Below are 24,376 nucleotides of genomic sequence, written 5' to 3'. Positions count from 1 at the left end.
TGGTCTCTTGACGCACTCAGAAACACAGTGTTTTTTTACTTGCCTACTTTGCCTTGGTGAGCATAAGAGAATAATAAAAAATAAAAAAAAGGTAACTTGCAGACCCCAAACTAACTATGGACCATCTATATATACCATCTCCTAACATCATAACATTTAAACATTAAACATTAGCAGAGATTTGCAACATTAAAATATAGATTCAAATAAGTAAAAAAATCACTCAATCTGTCCAAAAAGAAACCACTACGATCACTGCCAGTGTGTCATATAGGGAGAGAGTGAGAGAAAAGCGAGTGATTTGACACAAATGACAAGCATGCCCCATTCGAGCAGTCTTCTGGAAGCTTGTCCTGTCTGACCACATTCTCTTCCACTATAGACCTGCTCTCACAGCCCTACCACGTTACTGCCACGCATCATTTCCTGTCAGCAACTTTCTCACTGTTATTAGTGCTTATATACTGATTCTGCTAACAGCTCTGATATACATCTAGTGTGTTAAAGGAGTGTCATGATTAGTGATGATCATACCTGATACCTGCCTATACCTTGCCGCTTAATAGGGGTATGTAAAACTACAAATGTTCATAAAGTGGGTGTTCTGAGTGACTATGGTTGACTAGTCTGTGGTAGGGCAGTCTTGTGTAATTAGACAGCATCATCACGTCTTCGTGCCCCCAGTCAGATGTGTTTTTCAGGGATATGGGTACAGCCCTTTGGTATTCTAACAAATAGACTAGTAATTTTGTGTGGCCCTTTTTCCTTATAATGTAAGAGAAAAAACTTATTGTATGGGGTTTTGTAACACAAAATAGCCTGCATATAAGCTTATATAAAATAATGAATATTTATACATTGCTGTTCAGAGGTTGGGTCGTAAGATTTTTAAAACGTGTTTGAAACAAGTCACAAAGCTGCATTTATTTGATCAAAAATACAGTAAAAAAATGTATATTGTTAAAATATTATTTGATCAGTTTTTAAAATGTAATTTATTCCTGTGATGGCAAAGCTGAATTTTCAGCTTAATTGCTCCACTCTTTAGTGTCACAAGATCCTTCAGAAATTATTCTAATATGCTGATTAAGTGCTGCTTAATATTTTAGTTGAAACCGTGATTCTTGTTTTTTTCAGGATTTTTTTATTAATAAGTAAAAAAACAACATGCATTTATTTGAAATAGAATTCGCTTGTTTCATTATGAATGTCTTTACTTTGATCAATTTAATATGTCCTCCTTGCTGAATAAGTGTCTTTCAAATAAAAAAATCGTACTCACCCCAAACTTTTCAATGAAAAAGTGTGCGTGTGTGTGCGCGCAGAGATATTGTCAGTTATCACTACTGACATTTACTTGAAGAACCACATTTATTTAGTAAATATGCATGGGTTGCAGCCTACATGATTTTATCAAACAACGTGAGGTTTACAGGGATAAACCTAGAGGACATTTCATTATAGGACTATGGCTTAAGGTGTTTTAATTTGGTTTTGAGCATCTTCATACTTTAACAGTCTTAAACTCTAGTTTCTGAGAGGAATTATTATTACTTCCCGAAGTATGACTCTCATTACTCTTCCAGCATGAACTGGATAGCCTTTGAAATAAGTTTTTAATGTCATTAGGAGGAGGATAGTGATGCAGTCAGTCATAAATGGTGTAATAAAAGTGTCATTGTTTATTAAGATACTGCACATAGAGCATTATTCTGTTGAAAGCATTTGTATGGGGGGTTTGGAGCTCTCATCCCCTCCCTCTCACGCTTCCTCTCTCCTTCACACATCCTCTTCTCTCTCTCTTTCAGTCTTAGAGTGCAGGATGGAGATAGCGACAGCCCTGCACTCCCCTGCCTGCATTATTAATGAGTGGACATTTCTTCTTTCTCTCTGTGTGTGTGGTGCAGATGACTGAGCTAGCCAGCTGAGACGAGGAGATCAGGACCGCTCTCCTCATATCCCTGCCACCTGCAGCCATGAATGGTAAGAGCTCTGCTTTATATTTCTGTGTGTGTGTGTGTGTGTCTTTACCAACGTGTCTGAACCAACAGGATTTGTGTGTGTGGGTTTGTGTGTGCGTGCACGCACAGAGAACCTTTAGCCCCATAATGTCACTAGAACATGAGTCTTTCCTATTTATCATGTCTCGTTCATATTTGCAGTGTGTGCATCGGTATAGCAGGAGTTACACTGCTTTGACACTGCAGCATGATCACACACCAGCGGGTCTGACCTCCGTTCTGCGGCCCATCGGTGAAACTGTCATGTCATTGCTTATTGATTTTGTTTATTTAATAATAAATAATACATTTTTTAAATATACATTTTAATCTGTTTTCTCAGTGCATTTAGACATACATTTGAGTAGCAGGACCGGATCACCCTGTAAATCTTTCAAGGGATGTGGTTTATTAAAGTTTCGTTTACTAGTCATTCTTTGACATGTCTGCATGTTCCATTTGAGAACGGTTGTCTTAAAGTACATTTCTCTATGATTATGGTCTATCTATTATGAAATGGTCTATCAGATTTTCTTTTTTGCTATCTCAAGATAAAATCATTTATTTGTTAGAATATTCAGACAGTTTCAGTCCAAAATGGTTGAAGTTGAGTGAAGATGAAGTGATTTATGTATGACGAATCAAAATGTGACAGTAAAACTTGCCAACTTTTGAACTTGGCTCCTCTGAAAAGTCAAATGATGTCACTTCCTCTTCATTATGTAATTTAAAGCTGCAGTCCGTAGTTCTTCCTGTTTGTCCCCATCTTTGTTCGAAATCTGCAATTGCAGTTATTCGCGGAATTTTTAATGTTAACAACATCAGGATTGCGTGACTACATTTAATGCCCTTTCGATATTTATCCTTGTTTGCACATGGGCCCGGTTGCAGTCTCTTTTTTTCTGTAGCCACTCCGAAGTCCAAAGTCTTTTGCATTTTACATCGGGTGAATCTCATGTTGTCACTGGTGTTTGTCATTTGAACCTTTCTGGATCCGCCATCAAATTGATGTTTAATTATATCAAGTGCTTTGAGAAAAGGCTATAAATCTCCACCTCCAACATCCTCACACGCAACATAGCCTACTAGCCGAGACACCTTTATGTGAAATCTTATAAAAAAATTTTTTTACAAAATTGTTTAAATATGTGACTGCTTATACAGAAATGTGAAAATGCAAATACTACTTTTAGAAAAAAAGAAGAAAAAATCACATGGAATGACGTTTCGATAAAATGCATTTATAATTTGGAATTATTGTATTCAAGCCTCCTTATTGTATTTAAGCTTGAAAAGCACTTTAATGGATTATTTGTTGAGTGTATTTTTTTCTAACTTAAAAGTGGTATGTCTATTGACTTTAACTCTGCAATTTCAATAAATATCAGAGTGATTTACATCCACTTTAAAAGTTCAATTTCAGTCTGACTAAAATAATAATTTGTCATTTTAAAAAGTATTTTAAACATTTTCGTCTGACTCAAATTGTGAGGGCTTGGTGTTGTGTGCTTGCTGTGAAAGACAGAAGTGATGTGCCACGTATTTATCATTCAAACAACCTGACTCTGCGAAAGCTAACTGTACTGTGCATGTAAATGAACTTGCTGATACTAGAGTACTGAATCTGTCAGCAGCATTACAGTGGTGTTGCCTGCATTATTAGTAGTTTAATTCTCTCTCTCCTTTTCTCCCTCTCTCTCTCTCTCTCTCTCTCTCTCATATACCTCATTCTTTTTGTGTCTACCTTTTTTTAAGGTGGTCGTAGTATTTGGGCTATAACCCCAGAGGAGAGGGACAAACATGATCAGAAGTTTAACACCCTCTCGCCAGTGCAGGGCTTTGTTACAGGTATGTGCTTGGGAACCTTTGCTTGTGTTAAACTGCTAAACTTTTTGATATAAAGGCTACATTTTATTTACAAGCATAAATGTTACTTGTATATGAATTTATTTTCCAAAACTGTTACTATTATTATTTTTTGTGTATAGGGGAGAAGGCACGAAACTTCTTCATTCAATCTGGGCTTCCTCAGTCTGTGCTAGCTGAGATCTGGTGAGAAATTCTGACCATGCACAATATGTTTAAAAGTAAATGTATAAAACCACATTTTTACCTCTGATCGCTTGCCTGTTTTTTTGTGTGTGGCAGGACCCTGGCTGATATGAATAAAGATGGTAGGATGGATCGGCTGGAGTTTTCTATAGCCATGAAGCTGATCAAGATGAAACTGCAGGGACAGAATCTTCCTACAGCTCTGCCTATCATCATGAAGCAGCCGCCTGTGCCAGCTCCAACCATGCCAGCAACACCTCTCGGTGCGCTGCCATACTACACTATTACCAGCAGAGCAATGATCTGAGAGGGCATTGGGATTATAACACACTTGCACTGTAACATGAATGAAAATCTGCAGTTTATTGTTATAATTACAGATTATTTATGTTAATCTAATTGTTATCTTTACTCAGTACCACAAAACAGAACAGGCAAATTTTTTTTCTTCTATTACCATGACTCAGCAACCTAGCCCGCATTCTATGGAGGTCATTTATGTAGAGGTCATTCAAGGCTTAAAGGCACAATAACAAAAGCCTGTTTAATGCTAAGTTATGACTGTTTTTGATGCAAAAAGACTCTGATTAACATTATTAGAAGATTTTAGATTTAAGCAATGCTACACAAGTGTAGAAAGATATTTCCCCATTTGTGGGAAAAAGCTCATTTCTCATGAAAGTCCTTTTTATGACAGCAGGTGCACAGCTTGATGGCCACAAGATTCAGTTGAGTTGTAATGTGGAACAGATGGCTATAACCACGACCTTCAAAGTGTACTAGAGAAACGTGTCTACAACTTGTGAGATTTGAGAAGTAGCTCCTGAATTCAGTGCTTGTAAAAATGAGATTTTGCTAGAGTTAAACTAGTGAGGTCTTGTTATGAGAATGAATGGTTTGAAAACCTCTCAAGCACTTTGTTAAAGGAATGTATCACATTTTGTTGTGTTATGTCTGTTTAACGTTATCCTTTGTGCCTTTTCAGGAATGGGAACTATGCCAAATGTACCCATGATGCCCAACGTGCCCATTCTGACCCCTATACCAATGTCCACTATGAGCCCCATGCCAGGCATGACTCCCATGATGGGCACAGGTCTGTCGATGCCAGTGATTCCCACCATCAGCACTCCAGCCCTGCCTAACGGACCTATTGCCATTCTACATCCGACCCCCATCTCACTCACCTCTAGTAAGAAACGCTGTAACTTTTTAAAGTGTTTTTGATCAAATAAATGCAGTTTTGGAGAGCATAAGAGAATCTTACAAAACTTTAGTAGTGTATATATCCATATATGTTGTTTCATTGTGAGTGCTGTAAAGCCAAGAACCTCCGTGAGTGTTTAGTGTGCTAAAAGTGAAATTACACTGATCTCTCTCTTTGCTGTTACTGAAGTCAGCATTTATTCTGCTTCAGTGTTCCTGTGTCATGACTTGCTCAGCTTGTACCTATAAGACTGAGCTATATGTAGATTTACCAAGAAGCTCTTAATGCATAAACAGTCTCAAAATGATGACTTTGTGGCATATACTGATTTTGATCACAGAATATTGCAGTATTTTGACTTGCATTATATATTCCTTTATTTATGGCTTGTACACTCTGTATTGGAATATTTTAAAGAGTGTCAGGCTACATTTTTCTTACAGATGTGTTTGTTTTTTTCCGTAGCTCTCCCGCTGTCAAGTTCCTCATTTTCCTCTTCTCCACTGGGCTTCTCCACCACTCCAATGAACAGGACCCCATCTTTGCTGGACCTGGGCTCAAGCAGGTCAGGAACTTCTTCACATGGACTTAAGTCTATTTATAATCCATTTAATGTGTATATAAAACTCTCTGCACACAAAGTGACTTGTGTACTTATGTCTACAGCTCAAACTCTTCCCCCTCATTATCGTTGGCCAGCAACTCTCCTAAGGGCGGCCCTTCTGATTGGGCCGTCCCACAGGCATCACGGCTCAAATACAGGCAGCAGTTTAACAGCCTGGACAAGCAAATGATCGGTTATCTAACAGGTATTTTATTGTAAATGACTTTCAAAGAATCATCAAACCAATAATGGGTGAAAAAAATTGTCAGTTGTCTTACTGGTGTGCAAAGAATTGCCAAAGGGATAGTTCAGCTAGGACTAAATTACTTTAGATTCTCTTAATGATGCCTGGCTACAAAACATTTGAAATGCCACTGTGATTACTGTAATAATCTGATGAATTTACCTAATATAGGGATTTCAGCTGAAGTCTATGGTAGTAGTGCTGTAAGATGACAATCCACACCCATGTGGCTCATGCATAGCACATGAGAGTATCACTTGCATACCTAATAACAAAAACACATCTACTAGAGAATTTCAGAAATGAGGAAGTGGGTAAAGCCTGACTTTGTGGGGTCGTTTTCACAAGTTTATGGCATCAAGTTTAATCCCACTGCCTACATCTCAGGGGCAAGCTGTTTTGTTATTTATCTTTCATTTATGAAGAGAGCTCATTTTTTCAATGTGAGTGAACAGTTTCTAGATGTGGTAACATGTTGGCGGTTTAAGTGGATTCCAGTGTTGTAACATTAATAATATCCATCAGCTAGACAGACAAGTTATGTTAGTACAGCAACAGTATCAACTAGCTGGTTGTAAAAAAACAACTATAAAAAAGATCGTTTCTAAAACAGCGAATAGAAAGGGATTTGTTTAAGTTAAACAGAGACGTATGTCTATGAAAATGGTAATTGAGATATTCTTTCTTAAATCTTTTTTCTGCAGGTCTTCAAGTTAGAACTGCAATGGCTACAACATTTCTCACTCAGACTCAGCTAGCTGCCATCTGGTAGGTGTTTTTTTGCCCTATGTTCAAGGGTTGTTGCATGCAATATAAGCATGTGACATGCACATTTATTGACAGACCTAAAGCCCAATTTATACTTCTGCGTCGAACTTAAGCCGTAGCTACGTCGTAGTCTGTGCGTAGCGCGCGTTCCCTTCGGTGTACCCTGACGTGCACCTCTCCAAAAATGTAACAACGCGGCAATTCTACGCGGACGCAAGCGCTGTGATTGGTCTGCTCAAACCCCTCCCTCGGGTTTCACATGCTCCCTCTGCGTGCATCAACGCGGACAATGACGCAGAAGTATAGATTAAAACCAAAGCGTAGTCTACGGCTTAGAGGCTCTGGCGTAGGTCCGACGCAGAAGTATAAATCAGCCTTAATATTATGAAACATGTGAATGGTGGGTTTAAAAGTCACTTTTGAAAAAGCTTTTATTGTTTTCTAATTTATAGTTTGTTTTTTTACAGATGATATTGTCAGCATAATTTTTTTGTTGAAAAATTCATTTAAAAGTTAACACATCTAGATTGTCTAAATATTTAGTACATGGCCTTTTGATTTAATGATGTGTGTGTGTGTTTGTTTTTTTGTCAGGAATCTGGCTGATGTGGATAAGGATGGCAAACTGAAGGCTGATGAGTTTATTCTTGCCATGCATCTGGTGGACATGGCAAAAATGGGACAGGCGCTGCCTATGGCACTTCCTTCAGACTTGGTGCCCCCATCACTGAGGTACCGCTGAAAAGATTGTAATCTGCTATTGGCTAAAAACTTTATTATATACAAAACTTTGGTCATGAATGCATGAATTGCTTAAGCTGTTTTAACAATGTTCTTTGTCCATATATATGAACCTTTAGGGGGAAGCTAGGTGACTCTCTGAATGGAACCACTCCCTCGATTTACGCAACTCTGGCTGAGGACCTCTATGAATCTGAGCCTCCACAGAAATCTAGGAACAATTGTACGGCTTTACACCACACCCATTATTACATAATACAAATATCTATGACTCGCTTCTTTTACAAAAAATCCTCTCGCTTTAACACAGCATATTTCAAAACAGACGTCTTCTAATTAGCGACAACAATTTTTGATTGTTTAATTTTTGAAGGATGTGCAATCAGTTAGTGTAAATTTTCTAAATATTGGATTATGCTCATTACTGGGTGTGATTTACATCCTACTTACTTTAATCATGTAGTAGCCCTCCCTTCCTCCCTGCATATTATTTAGACACTTAACCCACAATAACATGTAAAAATATAATTATTAATTACCAAAAAGAGGCATAAGTTTTGTTTATAAACAGTATATAAATGCCATATATCTGGAAAATTGTTGCTTGAACATTCCAGTTCACTTTAATTTAAATGAGTGTTCTGTGTACCTAGTGACTTTTGAAGATAAGTTTAAGAAAAATATGGAGATGGGAAATGCTGAGCTGGAGAAGCGCCGACTGGCCCTGCTGGAGCAGCAGCGCAGGGAGGAGGAGAGGAGGGCACAGAAGGCCAGAGAGGAGCAAGATAGGAGGGAGAGGGAGGCACGAGAGCTGGAGCTGAAGAGGAAGAGGGAGGAGGAGCTCAGACTGGAGCGACAGAGAGAGTTGGAGAGACAGAGGGAGGAGGAGAGACTCAGAGAGCTGGAGAGGAAGGAGGTGAGGGGGGGGTTGTGAAAATGTGTCAGGTTCAGACCAAATGTACATTTCTCAAAATATGTTTCAGTAATCTATAGAAATAAAAGAAACACAGAGTTTTTACCGACCACTACTATGATGGTCCTCACAGGCAGCCAAGAAGGAGCTGGAGCGTCAACAACAGATTGAGTGGGAGAAGAGGAGACGGCAGGAGCTCCAAATCCAGAAGAGCGAGGAGCAGGAGGAGATCATCAAGCTCCGAGCCAAGAAAAGGAGTCTGGAGATGGAGCTGGAGGCTGTGGTAGGGCTTTAGGGATGAGATTTCAGCTAGACTTTAAATTTAACAACAATATTTCTACTGTGCACAATTATTGAATAATTCCTTATTTTTAAAATTGAAAATGGACAGAATAGTTGATAAAGAGATTTCCGTCCCTTTTTCTTTTTTTCTTTTAGGGCAACAAGCAGAAACAAATCTCTGAAAAGCTCCGAGATGCTCAAGGCAAAAAGAGAATCCATAAAAACGAGCTGGAAATGATCAACCAGAAAAGAGACTCCTGCATCACTGAAATCAACACTCTGCAGAAACAGCTAGAGGTCTGACTGCTACATCCATACCAGCACACACTCTTCATATATTAAAAATTATCTCTATTTATTAGTTTACTCTAAAATCTTTATTGATTCTTAATAGGACTCAATTTTAGATGTAGGCTGCCTCAGAAGAGCATAGCGGTAATCATTAGGCTACAACTTACTTTTTTTCTCCACCTCCAGGAATTTAAGAGAAAGTTGGGACAGTCAACCACAGAACAGCTAAAACTCAGTGACAGACTCCGCAGCCTGAGTCTCAACAACCTCCCTAGTAAGATACATTGGACAATCATATGTTTGTTCTGAGTCTTTTTTCACCCAATCATTGCTTTTTAAAAATAAATAAATTGTGATACAAGCATCTGGAATTGTGTAAGATAAAAATTACTTGCAGTGAGCATGAATGATACCTTGAAAAAAATACCTTGTCACCTGTAATTATAATAGCATCAAGAATTTGTTTAAAATGTTTCTGCTGTTATTTTCCTCCACGTTGCAGCTGCAACAGTAAAGATTTTACAGAGGAATATGGAAGAGAAGGATCTTACCTGTCGAAAGCTTAAAGAACAGCTTAATACTTTGGAAAAAGAGACTGCAGTAAAAATAGCAGACATGGATCAGTATAAGAAAGAAATCCAGGTAATCTGTTAAAATCACTCTGCCATGATTAACACATTCATGTGAACCAATCAGAAAAGAACAAAACTGATTAAACCACAGGTTTAGCTAAGACTTTAACTTGAAAAAATATATAATTCCCCAGCTTTAGCGGTTTTAGCATTTCTATAGTCAGTGCTAACAGCATAATAGACTGCTACTGATGACACTAATGCGAATAACCCCTATGCTTTTGTCCCTGTGTCTTTATCACTAGCTGTAGAGCTTTTCTGTCTGTCTGTCTGTCTGTCTACTTGTCTGTCTCTCCCTGGCTTTCGCTGCAGTTTGAGGAAATGGATGACTGCATGCTTAAAGGCCTGCTCTCTTTACTGAGTTGCCTCAGCAATCTCTTCTTCCTTCTGAAGGTTGCACATCTCTTTTTCCCTCCTCCTGCTCATTCTTACTGTAGCAGCTTCACCTTTAGATCATTACTAATGGTTCTTTACTGCACAAATTATTAGGCATGTATTGCAGTCAATATAAATAAGTTTTACTTCCATATCGCGACTCATTTTTTAGTGAAACAGAAATAATGTATGTTGGGTTTTTATACATCAGAATCAAACTGAATAGAAAATGTTTTGTGTCAATGTGATCTTGGTTATATTGGAAGTCAAATCAGAGGTAGAGAAATATTTTGATGAATTGTGTACATTAGGAATAGTAATATTTATTAAAAAGTGTCAGTTTGTCATTTTAGTATCATTGAGATACAACTATATAGATTTTGTTAATATTTTCTCTTATCCATTTGTTTTCTTTCTTTTTTTGTTTTGTTGTAGTAATTTTGTTTTTTGTCTTTTTTATTAGTTTATTTAATTTTGTTTCAGTTTTACTTTTTTTAGTACATTAAAAGTTAAACTGAATGAGAAATATTTCCTTGACAACTTCCTGAAATAAGTTTCTCTCTTTTATATTTATTTTATTTTAGCTAACTTTTTTTAGTAACAGATTTTTTTTTTTTTTTTATGGTTTTAGTTGTAACTAATAAACCTGTTTCGGAGTAAATTCTGGCTTTAAAGTCAGTGTGAATACATGTCAAATCCCCCTTGAATCTTTATATTGTGACACACTTCTGATTGAAACAGGATATTTACAAATTTGAAATTGTGATTGGAAAAAATTTAATTGGAACATGAAAATTAGGAATTGCATACCAGAATGGAGCCAGACATGTATGCAAGTACCTAAATAACTATTTGGCTAATGGTTAATATTGTTTTGCGGTCTAAATGACATCAGCAAAAAGGTAATGTAATTTCAGACGAAAACCATCTTGTTTTTATTATAGATTATGAATATAAAAATATGCTAATGTGTACCAATAAGTGAAACCTGGTACCAGTGTTAAGTTTGGTAGATGTTTATTTCATTTTAACTTTAAGGGATTTTTGGCTCTCTGTTACACGAATTGTGTCTGAATTGAGTTCATTGTGTCATAATCGTGTGGTTTGTGTATCAGGATCTCCGAGAGAGCCAGAGGATGCAAGAGTCTGCTTTGGAAAAACTTCGCAACATTAAGGAAGAAAAAATTCGAGAGCTAAAGAAACGCAAGCAGGAAGAACTGGAAAAGAAGAGGAGAGAAGAGGAAGAGCAGAAGTAAGAAATTATTTCCCATAGTACACTCACACTTACAGAGCCTTTTAAAAGCATTCAGGATTTCACAGGCAAAATTTCTTTCCTGATTCAGACGCATCAAACTTGAGAAGGAGCGGCAGTGGCAGGAGAAACTGCGGCTTGATGAGGAGGAGAAACAGAGGAAAATACAGGAGGAGAGAGATGCCAAACTTCGTGAGGAGGAGGAGAGGGAGAGACAAGCTCGTTTACAGGCTGCTAAAGAACAAGCGGAACGAGAGCGCAAAGCCCGGGTGGAGGAGGAAGAAAGGAGAGAACAAGAGAGACAGAGATTTGAGGAGAAAAGGAGGCGGGAGGAAGAGGAGGACCGCAGGCGGCGAGATGAAGAAAGGAGGAAACTGGAGGAGGAGAGGAAAAAACTGGAGGAAGAAAGAAAAAAACTGGAGGAGGAGAGAAGACTGCAGGAAGAGTTGAGATTGGAGGAGGAGAGGAAGCGCGAGGAGCGGAAGAGGGCAGAGGAGGAGCGGAAGATGAAAGAGGAGGAGAGACGAGAAGAGGAAAGAAGAAGGGAACGTGAGGAGGAGGAGAGGAGGCGACATCGTGCACAGGAGGCTGCCATAAGAGATGCAGAGGAGAGGAAGAGACTAGAAGAAGAGAGAAGGAGAAAGGAAGAAGACCGGAAAAGGCAGGAAGAGGAGGACAGGAGGCGTCGGGAGGAGGGGCAAAAGAAACAGGATGAGGAGAGGAAGAGGAAACAGCAGGAGGAAGAGGCCGCAGCTGTGAGGCTGAGAGAAGAAGAACAGAACAAGAAGAGCACTCTCAAATCGGACATTGTTGCTGCTCTTCTGCGTGGCCTGGCGGAGAGGAAGGGTAAGAAAAAAATAGTGTACCATGAGTTTTAAAATCAACTAGCGTGGCTAGTCGAGTCATCTCTGATGTGATTGGAATGAATGTGTTCTTGATTTCAGGCAGCAAACATCCTCTTGGCACACAGCACAGAAGATCAGCTGCATTGACGACATTTAAAGCCCTCTACCCCTTCACTGCCAGAAACGATGATGAGCTCTCCTTTGAAAGCGATGACCTAATTGAGGTCAGTTTGACAGAAGAAATGTAGAGAAGAAAAATAAGTTTGTTTTTTTTGTATGGGTGCATTGGTTGGGTGTGGTAAAGTGCTTGTAGGAGAGGTGTGTCTTCAGCTGCGCCTTGAATGATGTATGGTCTCAGCAGTTCAGGTGGAGGTTGCTTTTGAAACTGATTGATGTTCACAGCATAAAATTTAGAGTTTGTTCAGCAGGATTTGTGTTTGTTTAGGTGGATGAGAGCTTGGAGCGAGAGCAGGGCTGGCTGTACGGCAGTCGGCAAGGGAAGATGGGCTGGTTCCCTGAGAGCTATGTGGAGAAGCAGGCCAAATCTGAGGCTCCGGTCATGGCCAAACAAGCACTAAAGCCACAGGTCTCCATTTCCGTCAGGTGCGGTCTCCAATCTGAAAACCTCACATCTGTCAAATGCTTCATTTACTGTACACCTGTAGCACAATCATTTCTACAAACTTTTCACATTGTACTCTCACAGACGAAGTGCATGTACCTATAGAACCATCACAGAAAACATTCACAGCTACAAACTGCATGTCTTTCATATGAAAGAGGCAAAATTAATTTGTAGTGCAAGACCTGCTCACACCAAGTCTGAAAGTATGAAATATTACCAAACAATTTTTCACAAAGCCATATTTTTGCTATTTTGATTAAAAGAATGGAAGTATAAAAAAAAAATCTAAACTAATTAAAAAAACTATCAGTTGAAATAAGGATTTTGTTTTAAATATTTCATAGAGATGCACTGTTTAATTTCAAAGTCTTGGTGAGCATGACAGTAGAACATGTGGAATTTTCTAAAACACCTTCTTCACCAGTAAACTGAGTGATGGACAGAGTGGATCGCGGCTGAACTCCGCTTTCACCCCAACCCATGCCACAGGCTCTGCCTCTTCCAACCATGGTCAGGTATGCAGGATTCCTTGAGAATTACCACATAGTGTTTATGTAAGGTACAACTTTCTTGTAATGGAATGCAATGACATTTGCTGTGTGTTTTCAGGTGGTGGGGAATGTGCAAGCTCAGGCTCTGTGCTCTTGGACTGCAAAGACGGACAACCATCTCAACTTCTCCAAAAATGATGTGATCACAGTTCTGGAGCAGCAGGAGAACTGGTGGCTGGGAGAACTCAGTGGTGTTAAGGGGTGGTTCCCCAAAACCTATGTTACAGTGCTGAGCGGCAGTGACGCACAAGCAGAGTAAATACACACACCCTTCTAAAGTGGTTGTGATGTTGCTACTTTTTTTTTTACATAATAGATGGGTGTGTAGCTGTGAGTGTTACGTGTACTTTGTCTGTGAAAAGTGTTAATGTGAATGTTGTTTTCAAACTTTGCTTATTAAAACTCTAGAGGTGCCAGTTTTCCTGCAAAGACACTAATTCAGATGTCTTTCGTTTTCACTGTTTGACACCGAAACGCTATTTGATCATGCTGTTTGGTTCTTGATGTTTATTTTTTTTCCTCCATAGTTCTATTGATGGATCTGATTCAGCAGATGGGTCCAACTATGAAGGTAAGATTTTTCCCCCCTAAAAGAATAGCATTAATTTGAACTAAATCTTTTTTTAAATTATAAATGTCTGTTATGTTATTTTTGAGCAATTTAAGGCATCTTTGCTGAAAATAGTATTAAGTATTAATTTATTTAAAAAAAAAAAAAAATAATCACTGACCCCAAACTGTGGTGTATGTGTGCAATTATGTATCTAGTAGTTTGTTTTTAACGTGGCTAAAAATTTCTTGTGGGCAGCCGAGAGAGAGAGAGTGTGTGTGTGTGCGTGTGTGCGTGTGTGCGTGTGGTGTGTGCATGTGCGTGTGTGTGTGCGTGTGTGTGTGTGTGTGCGCGCGCGTGTCAGAGAGTGCGTGTGTGTGTATATTCATGTATGTTTTGTCTGTTAGGCCTGTGAATATGGACATATTTTATATGGACAGCATTGTCCTTCGCTCCTGAGTTTCTGTGAACCATATCTGTATGTTGATCCCGTCATCAGAATACGTGGCGCTGTACACTTACGAGAGCCCCGAGCCTGGAGACCTGACCTTCACTGAGGGAGACACCGTCCTGGTATCAGAGAGAGAAGGGGAGTGGTGGAGAGGCAGCATCGGAGACAGATCAGGAGTCTTCCCCTCCAATTACGTCAAGCCAAAAGAGACTGATGTAATTTAATCTTTATATTCAGGGACACTGGCATTTATACATGTTGTTTGTTGCGATAGAACTTTTATTTTATTTTCTCATTAGACTTCAAGTCTCTCTGGTAAACCTGGAATGCTGGTGAAGAAACCAGGTGAGTAACAGTGTAACGTTCTATGACAGCATTAAAATCATAGTAATTAATTTATAGTGATCTAAACCTATAGCATGCTATTTTGTTTGTAGAAGTGGCCCAGGTGACCACTGCACACACTGCTGCAGGAGCAGAGCAGTTAAATCTTTCTCCAGGCCAGCTCATCCTCATTCTCACCAAGAACCCCTCCGGCTGGTGGCTCGGGGAACTGCAGGTGAGTGAGCTGTTTATGCACAAAGACTTTAAAGGGATAGTTCACCCAAAAATGAAAATTCTGTCAGTATTTACTCACCCTCATGTTGTTCCAACCCCGTAAGACCTTCGTTCATCTTCAGAACACGAATTAAGATATTTTTGATGAAATCTGAGAGCTGGATCATTCCTCCATACTCCTCCATAGGCTTCTTGAGGGATTGAACTTGCAGGCCCCGAAAAGTTATTACAGACATCGTTAAAATAGTCCAAGTGACTACAGTGGCTCAATCTTAAGTTTATCAAGCGACGAGAATACTTTTTGTGCGCAAAAAAACAAAAATAACGACTTTATTTCAACTATTCATTTCCTTCTCTGTGGGCCTCGAGTGTTCACTAGTGTAAAAGCGTAGAGCTTCTGTTGTTGTACGTCACACGCATCACCCACATGACCAGCGTCGGCCAATAGTGAGCCTACGTGTGACGTAGCTCTACGCTATTACACTAAGTTAACTGACTAGAGGCCAACAGAGAAGGAAATGAATAGTTGAAATAACGGTGTTTTTTTGGTTTGTTTTTGCGCACAAAAAGTATTCTCGTTGCTTGATGAACTTAAGATTGAGCCACTGTAGTCACTTGGACTATTTTAACGATGTCTTTAATAACTTTTCGAGGCTATAATAACTTTTCGAGGCTATGGAGGAGTGATCCAGCTCTCAGATTTCATCAAAAATATCTCAATTCGTGTTCCGAAGATGAACGAAGGTCTTACGGGGTTGGAACAACATGAGGGGGAGTAAATACTGACAGAATTTTCATTTTTGGGTGAACTATCCCTTTAAATAAGTAATTTTCTACACTTTTGTAGCAAGCCCCCTACTAAAATCGCAGTTTTGATATGTCCCAAACTGCATAATTTTAATTTTTTTCCATGTATTTTGCAAACAAAATAATAAAAATTTACCTTGATAGACAGACAGCTTAAAATTGTCTCTTTGTCTCTTCAGGCCAGGGGGAAGAAGCGTCAGAAGGGCTGGTTCCCTGCCTCGCATGTCAAGCTCCTGGGCTCAAACAGCGGCAAATCTACACCTGCATCTGCTGCTAGTGAGAAACAGTACACATATCCAGGGTTGATTTATTTCTGTGTGTGTCTCCTTATAGCTCTCTCTGTCCTTCCTCTCTCTAGTCGGCCAAGTCATCGCCATATACGACTACACCGCGGCGAACGAGGACGAGCTAAGCTTCTCGAAGTGTCAAATTATCAATGTGCTGGACAAAAGTGATCCTGACTGGTGGAAAGGAGAACTCAATGGGGTCACAGGCTTGATTCCTACCAACTATGTGAAATTGACCACCTCAGATTCTGACCCCAGTCAGCAGTGTAAGTAGAGACCCATAAACAGACTTAACTTTGGTTGTTTTTGAATTATTGTGCAAGCTTTTGATTGTCTTTACGTTTCTTTTGAAAGTTAACTTGGGTTCAGATTATTACAAAATATATATATTGTTGCAGTTTATTCTGCTTGTATTGTATATATGATAGTGTATTACAGTTTTATTTTATTTTTATTATAATGACATTTTTAACCACTTTATAATTTAGTGTAATTATCAATACCTTGTGTTATTTTATAGTGTCTTTTTGGTTCATTTTATTTTTGGGGGTTATAGTAGAAAGTATTTTTTCCAGTCATTTACAGGTGAACATGTAGTATCTAATGTTAGACTTTTCTTTTCCCTTCTCCAAAATTAGCTACATTCATTTGTCACACATTCTTTTCCCCTTCCACTTTTTTCTTCTCATTTGTGTCCTTCTCTGTAGGGTGGTAACACCTTTTCCTCACTTCGCCCATGAGAGACCCACTATCCCCCTCTCACAGTGGAGGTGGTCCTGCTGAAACCACCATTTACTCACCCAATCACCCTCCTTTATCTCTCCTTACCCATCTCATTTGTTTTAAACTAAAACAAGGCATCTCATTCAATTGACTGGTAGTCTGGACCGATCCTAACCTATTAGTTGAGGGATAGTGAGTCTTTCTGTGGTGTTCATTTTTTGAATTGTCATTTTGCTTTTAAAGTTTATTATGTGTTGCAGCTTAATTTATAAGATGGGACTTCACAGTAAAACTGTTGCACCTCAGTCATTTTAAGGGATGCACCATTTTTAATGGATCTTACAAAGTGTGGAACTGCCTCTGTATGTCATCGCAATCACACTTATGTTACACTTAGCATACATTTTCTGGTTATTATACAGCTTTTAACTTAGTATTATGATCTCTGGCTATTGAAGGCATTTTAAAGAACAAAGACCTATCACTTTTTTAAGGCAATTTCACTTTGAATCTTTAGATGGTTTCCACTCTTTTGCTTCAATTTTATTTTTGTTTAGTTTGTTTGAAATCAATGTCAAAACTAAAACAACTTGTATTTTTTATTATCTTGTATTAAGTTATAGTTATGCTGCTATTTTAAGCACAATGCTTTCGCCTTCGGTATCATTGTTACATATTTACTGGGTTTTATGCCTTGTTTGTGGATGGATCGCTTCTGTATAAACAGATTTGTTAATATTATACAGGAAGCTATGCAAGTAGTTGTGAAACTGTGTTTCACAACACAGATGTTACACGGATGTTTAGCTTAATATCATTTTATTGGATGTTGTTAATTCAGATATCTCAAATACTTTGGGTCTTGTACTTATTTGATTTGAAGAAACTAGACATTAAAGTCTTTTGAAAAAATAAACGTCGTGCCTTTTAATTTTTGTAATATAAGAGTTCAGTGCCAATGTAAAAAAAAACATACTTCCAGATACACATTTAAAAAAGAAAACAAAAAAATACATAGTCTATAAATATTCCAACTTGTATCATCTATAGTAAAATGTAGACATGTATTGATCTTATTTTTTGATTATTATTAAAAGGTAATTAAAAAATTATAAAAATATATAAATAAAAAATCAAGTTAATGTCACCATGAAATCAAAATAGGCAATTTATGGAATGCTGCACTGTTTATTATAAATTATTTTTCTGTGCACATCATTATTATTATGATTATTATTTAATTCATAATCTTTAATCAAAATAACTTCCTCTGGCAATATCTCTTCTCTTCTCTCTGATGATGCGAGGGCGGACAACCTCTCACTCACATGAGATCACAGCAATAGCAAACCACAACCATTCAATGATCCAATCGATGGAAAAATCAAGTCCTGCCCTACATTTTTCTTTCTTGTTCGAGAAGTTATTTCACTCAGATATACGTCACAATAGGGAAGAAATGACTAACACAACTTCCATTTTATGTAGACTTAAATAAATGATCAGAAAATAAAAAGTTTTAAGTAAACATAAAAGAAACTGGCTATTTTATCTCATATGAAACCTCTACCGTGAATTTCTGGGGACTTACTGACAGAATTAATCTTGCTAATCTTCACTGCCATCTAGTTATGGATATCCTGCTGTTGTATTATGGGTGTAAACAATGAATAATCCTCAATGCTTGCAATATTCATCACAGTAAATGAGCAGGTTTACTAAGAACAGCTCAAGAAAATGAGCGATCATTCAGGGGGTAAACTGCTGTTTTTGCGGCTATGGGATGTGAATGATGAAGACACCATGGATGGTCAAACGGACAGACCACCACCAGGTAAGGATTCACTCGGGAGCAGTTTGGAGTGTCATTAATACACTGCGACTGACATTATTCTTCTTGGTTTTGAGTGTGTTTGGAGTAAGACTGTTGAAGGATCTCATGGAGCCTCCAATTTGTGTGTGTTTTGTTGTATGTATTGGCTTCAAGTGTCTGGGTGGGTTCACCTGTACATTTTTTTTTTGTAGGGTGTGCTGACCAGACCACTTGGGATTCAATGAGCCCGCAGGAGAGGAAACGGCAAGGTTACATCCATGAGCTCATAGAAACTGAGGAGAAATACATAGAAGACCTACAGCTGGTCCTAGAGGTACACAATCACAATCATCTTTTTTACATTCACATTTTATCCAAAGCAACTTCAAAATGTAAAAAAAGCAATTTACCAAAAAGGCACCGACAGTTTTAGTTTGTGCCGCAATATCAAAAAGAGTAAACCAAAATGATGCAAAGCTTTATTTAACAAATATATTTTAAAAAAATGTTATGTTTTGATAATTTATTTAGTATATTTTTTAAGGAAAATCTGTACCTGTTTATTTTATTTATTTATTTATTTATTAAATTAATATGAATAAAATTAATAATTTTCTGCAGTCTTTCATTATGACTTTTAAAGTAAAAAGTGTAATAATAAAGTATAATAATTAATAATAGTGTTATAAAATTGTATTATACAAGAATTAGGTTTATTAAATAATTATTTAATAGGAATTATTTAAATACATTACTTTTTATGACTGCAAAAGCACCTGACAGTGCTTTTTTGTGTCATATTTGATTGAAATATTTATTTATTCTTTTTTTTTTTCCGGATGATAAAATTATATTTACTTACTTGCTTGTCTCTTTTAAGGTCTTCCACAAGCCCATGTCTGAATCAGGCCGTCTCACTGAGGCTGAAATGAACATGATATTTGTCAACTGGAGGGAGCTTATCCAGTGCAGCTCCAAGATGCTTAAGTATGTGAGGTTTGAAAAAACTTGAAAATATTTTTTCTTTTTCCAGTGTGCAGCGTATCATGCATGATGTGTGTATTGACAGGGCCCTGAAGACAAGGAAAAATACAGGAGGAGACAAAATGCCTGTTCACATGATTGGGGACATCCTGGCCTCTGAGCTGTCACACATGCAGGCCTACATCCGCTTCTGCAGCTGCCAGCTGAATGGTGCCGCGCTGCTGCAACTAAGAACCGACCAGGAGCCAGACTTCAAAACTTTCCTTAAGGTAGCCACACATCTTCACTTGCAACGGTTGAAAAGACAAATGTTAAAATACACATTAAATATCCTGAAATGCTTCATTTAAAAACTTAATTTAGATTTCCCAGAGGTTATTATTCCAACTTAATAAAACATCAATTTGAGTTTTTGGTTAAAAAATGTACCTAGTTTACTCACTATTTAAAAAAAAATTTTCAGAAAATTGCAACAGACTACCGTTGTAAAGGAATGCCTTTGTCCAGCTTTTTACTCAAACCTATGCAACGAATCACTCGCTACCCTCTCCATATTAAAAATGTGAGTGTTTTATTTTTCTACATCTTTCATCTTAGATATTGGTAGTCAAAGCAAATGATTAGTGCGTTTTTAACCAATACGTGTGTGTATTTGTGTGTCCAGATGTTGGAAAGTACTCCAGACACTCATGTGGACTATATTCAGCTGCTAGAGGCTTTGGAGAAAGCAGAGCTGCTGTGCTCTCAGGTGAACGAGGGCGTCAGGGAGAAGGAGAACTCCGACAGGCTGGAGTGGATCCAATCCCATGTGCAGTGTGAAGGCATCATAGAGGTCAGAAAGCACGCCGTTTAGTCATGTGACATTTGAAATGGTTTCTATACTATCTTTTTTTCTGATACAAGAAGTCGCTGATGATTAAAACATAGGCTGACGTCTGAATATACACGACCGTTCAAAAGTTAGGGGTCGGTAAGATTTTTTTGATTTTTTTTTTGAGGATGTCTCTAATGCTCAGCAAGGCGGATTTTCTTTGTATGGTACAAAAAGTAATTGTGAAATTACTACTATTTAAAATAACTGTTTTCTGTTTTAGTATGTTTTAAAATGTAATTTATTCCTCTAATGCAAAGATGAACTTTCAGGAGCCGTTACTCTGACTTCAGTGTCACATGATGCGTCAGAAATAATTCTAATATGCTGATTTGGTGGTCAAGAAACGCTTATTATTATTATCAATGTTGAAAACAGTTCTGCTACTTAATATTTAAGTGTAGTATTAAATAAAATATAATTTTTGTAACATTGTTAATCATTTTATATCATCCTTTCTGAATAAATCATTTCTTTGAAAAAATAATAATAATAATCTTACTGACCACAGACCTTTGAATGGTAGTGTAAAATATTCTGTGGGCTTATTGGCTGAAAGACTTTGGCTTAGATTTTCATATATAATGCTTCGAAGGTAGAAGTAGATTTCTTACTTTTCTGTTTTTTGTCACTTGTCTAGAATCTGACCTTCAACTCTCTAACCAACTGCCTGGGTCCTCGTAAATTGCTGCACAGCGGGAAGGTGTTTAAGACCAAGAGCAATAAGGAGTTATACGCCTTTCTGTTCAGCGACTTTCTGCTGTTTACTCAAGCTGTCAGGCAATTCACTTCCTCAGGAACGGACAAGCTCTTCAGCCCCAAATCCAACACCCAGTACAAGATGTATAAGACGGTACGGTTCCACTCCTCCCTATAGAGTAGTATTCTTTTTACTGTCACACTCTGCGACCCACTCAAAGCGGACTTGTGACCCACTTTTGGGTTGCAACCCACCATTTGAGAAACACTGGTTTAATCTTTGTTATGTATTTGTGTTCCCAGCCTGTGTTCCTCAATGAAGTTCTGGTGAAGCTTCCGTCAGATCCGTCCAGTGATGAGCCGGTCTTCCACATTTCCCACATAGATCGCGTGTACACACTGAAGACCGAGAACATTAACGAGAGGTCAGTTTCAGCCATCACTCTTTTTATCAGCCTTATCAGCAAGCCACTATTTACTGCATACATGGGATGTTTTATGAACCTTTCATGGAATGTTGTTATCGGCACACTGTACGTTAACCTCCTATCTCGCTACTGAAATTACACTGCAAGAGTAACTGACAGAATTTTAATGCAAATTATTGGATATGCTTCTAGGAAACTATACATGCATATATAGTTTTCATTATGCCACAAAATGTTTAACATCTGCCTAATATCCTGCTAGGACTGCATGGGTTCAGAAGATCAAAACAGCATCAGAAGGATTCCTTGAGACGGAGAAGAAAAAACGGGAAAAGGCCTATCAGTGTAAAAACAATTTTTGGGAACATTAAATATGACTACCAGCTTACTACTTACCCAACCGTCCAAAGGTTTGGGTAAAGTAATGTTTTTTAAAGGAAATAATACTAGCAAATGATGCAATGAATTGATCAAAAGTGACAGTAAAGAAGACATTTATAATGTTACAAAAGATTTCTATTTTATGCTGTTCTTTTGACCTTCCTATTCATCCTGTAAATAAGGTTTCACAGTTTCCATAAAAATATTTTGCTGCACATTTGTTTTGAGTATTGATGATAATAATAAGAAATATTTCTTGAGCACCAAATCAGCGTATTAGAAGGATTCCTGTTGAAAAGTAATGGCTGCTGAAAGTTCAGCCTTGCCTTCACAAGAATAAATTACATTTTAAGATATAATCAAATAGGAATGTTCTTTTAAATTATATTAATTTTTCACAGTATTACTGGGTTTGTTTGTTTTGTTTTTTTTACTCTTTTTGATCAAATAAATGCAGCCTTGGTGAGCATGAGACTTCTTTCTAAAACACTAAAGAAACCTCACTGACCTCAAATTTTTGAACGGTAGTGTTTGTCATGGTCTTTAAAATGTAAACAATAATTACAAACGGGTGCCCAAGTTCATGTTTTTATACTTTTTTACAGCTCGATCAATGAAGGCAAGTGGAATTGGCCGCCTGCTTGTCACCATCTTGGAGGCAACGGAGCTAAAATCCTCCAAACCAAATGGTGATTTCATTTTAAAAAAAACAATATATGCATTAATGTTCCATAACATCTCATATTATATTAATAATTTTTGTATTTGTGTTTTTTTTTTAGGAAAGAGTAATTCATATTGTGAAGTGACCATGGGTTCTCAAGGCTTCACTTCCCGAACCATCAATGACACTTCCAACCCCAAGTGGAACTTTAATTGTCAGTTTCACATTAAAGATGTGTATCAAGATGTCCTTTGCATTACGATATATGAGAGGGAGCAATTTTTACCAGATGGTCAGTATAAAAATAGCGAGTATAAGACTATAAGTAAATTACTTTAGATAATTTAATTTGTCTTAAACCGATCTCTCTTAATATTTTAACACTGTCATTGTTCCATTTCTCTTTCTCCCTCTATAGATTTCTTAGGTCGCACTGAGGTTCCTGTAGCCACTATTAAGAAAGAGCTTGAGAATAAAGGTCCGTCCACCAGGAGGCTGCTGCTTCACGAAGTTCCCACTGGAGAGGTTTGGGTTCGGCTTGACCTGCAGCTGTTTGACCACAAAGCCCCCAAATGACGAGAGAAAATAACCCTTCAAAACGGCATTTCAAGCACAGTGTCTCACCACGAACTCGAGATTGACTGACCATTGCCTTAAGATGTTCTCTACTTCTGTGGAACGTACTAATGAATATGTGATGATAGGGAAGACAAGTTATCCTTCACAACTTTGCCAAGTTTCACTTTTTATTAAGTGACATAGGAATGAAAAGGAAAATTTTGGGATTTTTTTTATTATTTTGTTTGTTTTATTGCCTAAATAATAATTTACCACTGGATGTAGAGATATCTCAGGACCTATATTTTGCTTCAAATATACTATCTTTTATTGCTGTATTGAAAGCTATATTTGTTATAATCGTAATTCGCCTAGATCTAAAGTTAATGAGAACTTTTTTTTTTAAACTTGAATTTTCTCATCAGAAACACTTAACCAGGTGGTGTTGTTTCATGGTGTAATTCATTATCTGTCTGCCTTACCTGCCAATTCTTCCATTTAACTTCACCGTTATAGAATTAATTTGCACCAGGAAATTGATTTAAAAAATATTTTAACAGCTTACTTGTCTGTGTAACAAGAAAGGAACTTATTTTGCAGAGCTTACTAGCTTTTAATTTACTAAGGTACAAATGAGGTGATTAACAAGGGATGATTGGTTAAAGTTCTAATGTTGATTTTTGTGTGCTTGACTGAGTTTTATTTGTTAATTTATGCGTCTTGGACTATCTGCACATTTTACGCTGCCCAGTATATCTGGATTGCCATAAAGCATTCAGATAATATCTTAATATTGTATATTTTTGCTGAGTTGAAGTAGTATGAATGTTCACTCAAGAGACCGAGTTTGTCTTTTAGGTTTATTTGTTTTAGTTTTAAATATACATGTAATAAAGTTTGTTTGATATTCTGCAAATGTTTTTCTTTCCCCACTCCGTTTTTCCTTTCTCTCTCTTTCTAGGTTTTGTTCTTCGTTGTAGCCAAGTATTCGTTTTGGAGGGGAAAAGCTCTAGTATTGTATTGTACGAAAGGCCTCTAAGCACAAATATGCAAAAATTATCAGGTTTCGGATGCAAATAAAAAATAATTTAAAATGTTGTAAAGAATACTGGGTGATTGTGTTCAAAACAGATGAAATATTTTATTTACTTTAAGAGCATTTAGTTTATTTTTTACTTTATAAAATACATATTCAAACGCCCACTTATGAATATTAATTA

At 37.5% G+C, this 24,376-nt stretch overlaps 1 protein-coding gene across 2 annotated transcripts in view; it reads left to right on the top strand.

Annotated features, from left to right (window-relative positions):
- The window catches only part of itsn2b (intersectin 2b), a 30,847-nt gene extending 6,593 nt beyond the window's left edge, over positions 1-24,254 (top strand). The window contains exons 2-39 of one of the 2 annotated variants that reach the window (XM_077239818.1): positions 1,908-1,983; positions 3,756-3,848; positions 3,989-4,052; positions 4,149-4,315; positions 5,038-5,244; positions 5,725-5,824; positions 5,926-6,068; positions 6,812-6,875; positions 7,470-7,607; positions 7,736-7,839; positions 8,270-8,532; positions 8,663-8,812; positions 8,968-9,108; positions 9,289-9,376; positions 9,605-9,744; positions 11,225-11,361; positions 11,453-12,207; positions 12,306-12,430; positions 12,652-12,809; positions 13,256-13,346; positions 13,441-13,637; positions 13,910-13,953; positions 14,432-14,598; positions 14,683-14,728; positions 14,821-14,942; positions 15,928-16,024; positions 16,107-16,301; positions 18,784-18,905; positions 19,452-19,558; positions 19,641-19,824; positions 20,019-20,117; positions 20,220-20,387; positions 21,067-21,279; positions 21,429-21,550; positions 21,816-21,898; positions 22,540-22,623; positions 22,717-22,890; positions 23,017-24,254. In XM_077239818.1, the coding sequence (XP_077095933.1) occupies positions 1,977-1,983; positions 3,756-3,848; positions 3,989-4,052; positions 4,149-4,315; positions 5,038-5,244; positions 5,725-5,824; positions 5,926-6,068; positions 6,812-6,875; positions 7,470-7,607; positions 7,736-7,839; positions 8,270-8,532; positions 8,663-8,812; positions 8,968-9,108; positions 9,289-9,376; positions 9,605-9,744; positions 11,225-11,361; positions 11,453-12,207; positions 12,306-12,430; positions 12,652-12,809; positions 13,256-13,346; positions 13,441-13,637; positions 13,910-13,953; positions 14,432-14,598; positions 14,683-14,728; positions 14,821-14,942; positions 15,928-16,024; positions 16,107-16,301; positions 18,784-18,905; positions 19,452-19,558; positions 19,641-19,824; positions 20,019-20,117; positions 20,220-20,387; positions 21,067-21,279; positions 21,429-21,550; positions 21,816-21,898; positions 22,540-22,623; positions 22,717-22,890; positions 23,017-23,174 (5,517 nt within the window). In that variant the 5' untranslated portion in view covers positions 1,908-1,976 and the 3' untranslated portion in view covers positions 23,175-24,254. The remainder of the gene's footprint in view (positions 1-1,907; positions 1,984-3,755; positions 3,849-3,988; positions 4,053-4,148; positions 4,316-5,037; positions 5,245-5,724; positions 5,825-5,925; positions 6,069-6,811; positions 6,876-7,469; positions 7,608-7,735; positions 7,840-8,269; positions 8,533-8,662; positions 8,813-8,967; positions 9,109-9,288; positions 9,377-9,604; positions 9,745-11,224; positions 11,362-11,452; positions 12,208-12,305; positions 12,431-12,651; positions 12,810-13,255; positions 13,347-13,440; positions 13,638-13,909; positions 13,954-14,431; positions 14,599-14,682; positions 14,729-14,820; positions 14,943-15,927; positions 16,025-16,106; positions 16,302-18,783; positions 18,906-19,451; positions 19,559-19,640; positions 19,825-20,018; positions 20,118-20,219; positions 20,388-21,066; positions 21,280-21,428; positions 21,551-21,815; positions 21,899-22,539; positions 22,624-22,716; positions 22,891-23,016) is intronic. The other variant, XM_077239819.1, reaches the window with a different exon arrangement.
- The last annotated feature ends 122 nt before the right edge of the window (positions 24,255-24,376 follow it).

This window comes from Siphateles boraxobius, unplaced genomic scaffold, assembly GCF_051911475.1.
Source record: "Siphateles boraxobius isolate OS27281-9 unplaced genomic scaffold, OSU_SipBor_1 22, whole genome shotgun sequence".
Lineage (NCBI taxonomy): Eukaryota > Metazoa > Chordata > Actinopteri > Cypriniformes > Leuciscidae > Siphateles > Siphateles boraxobius.
This window is presented reverse-complemented; position numbering and strand designations above follow the sequence as displayed.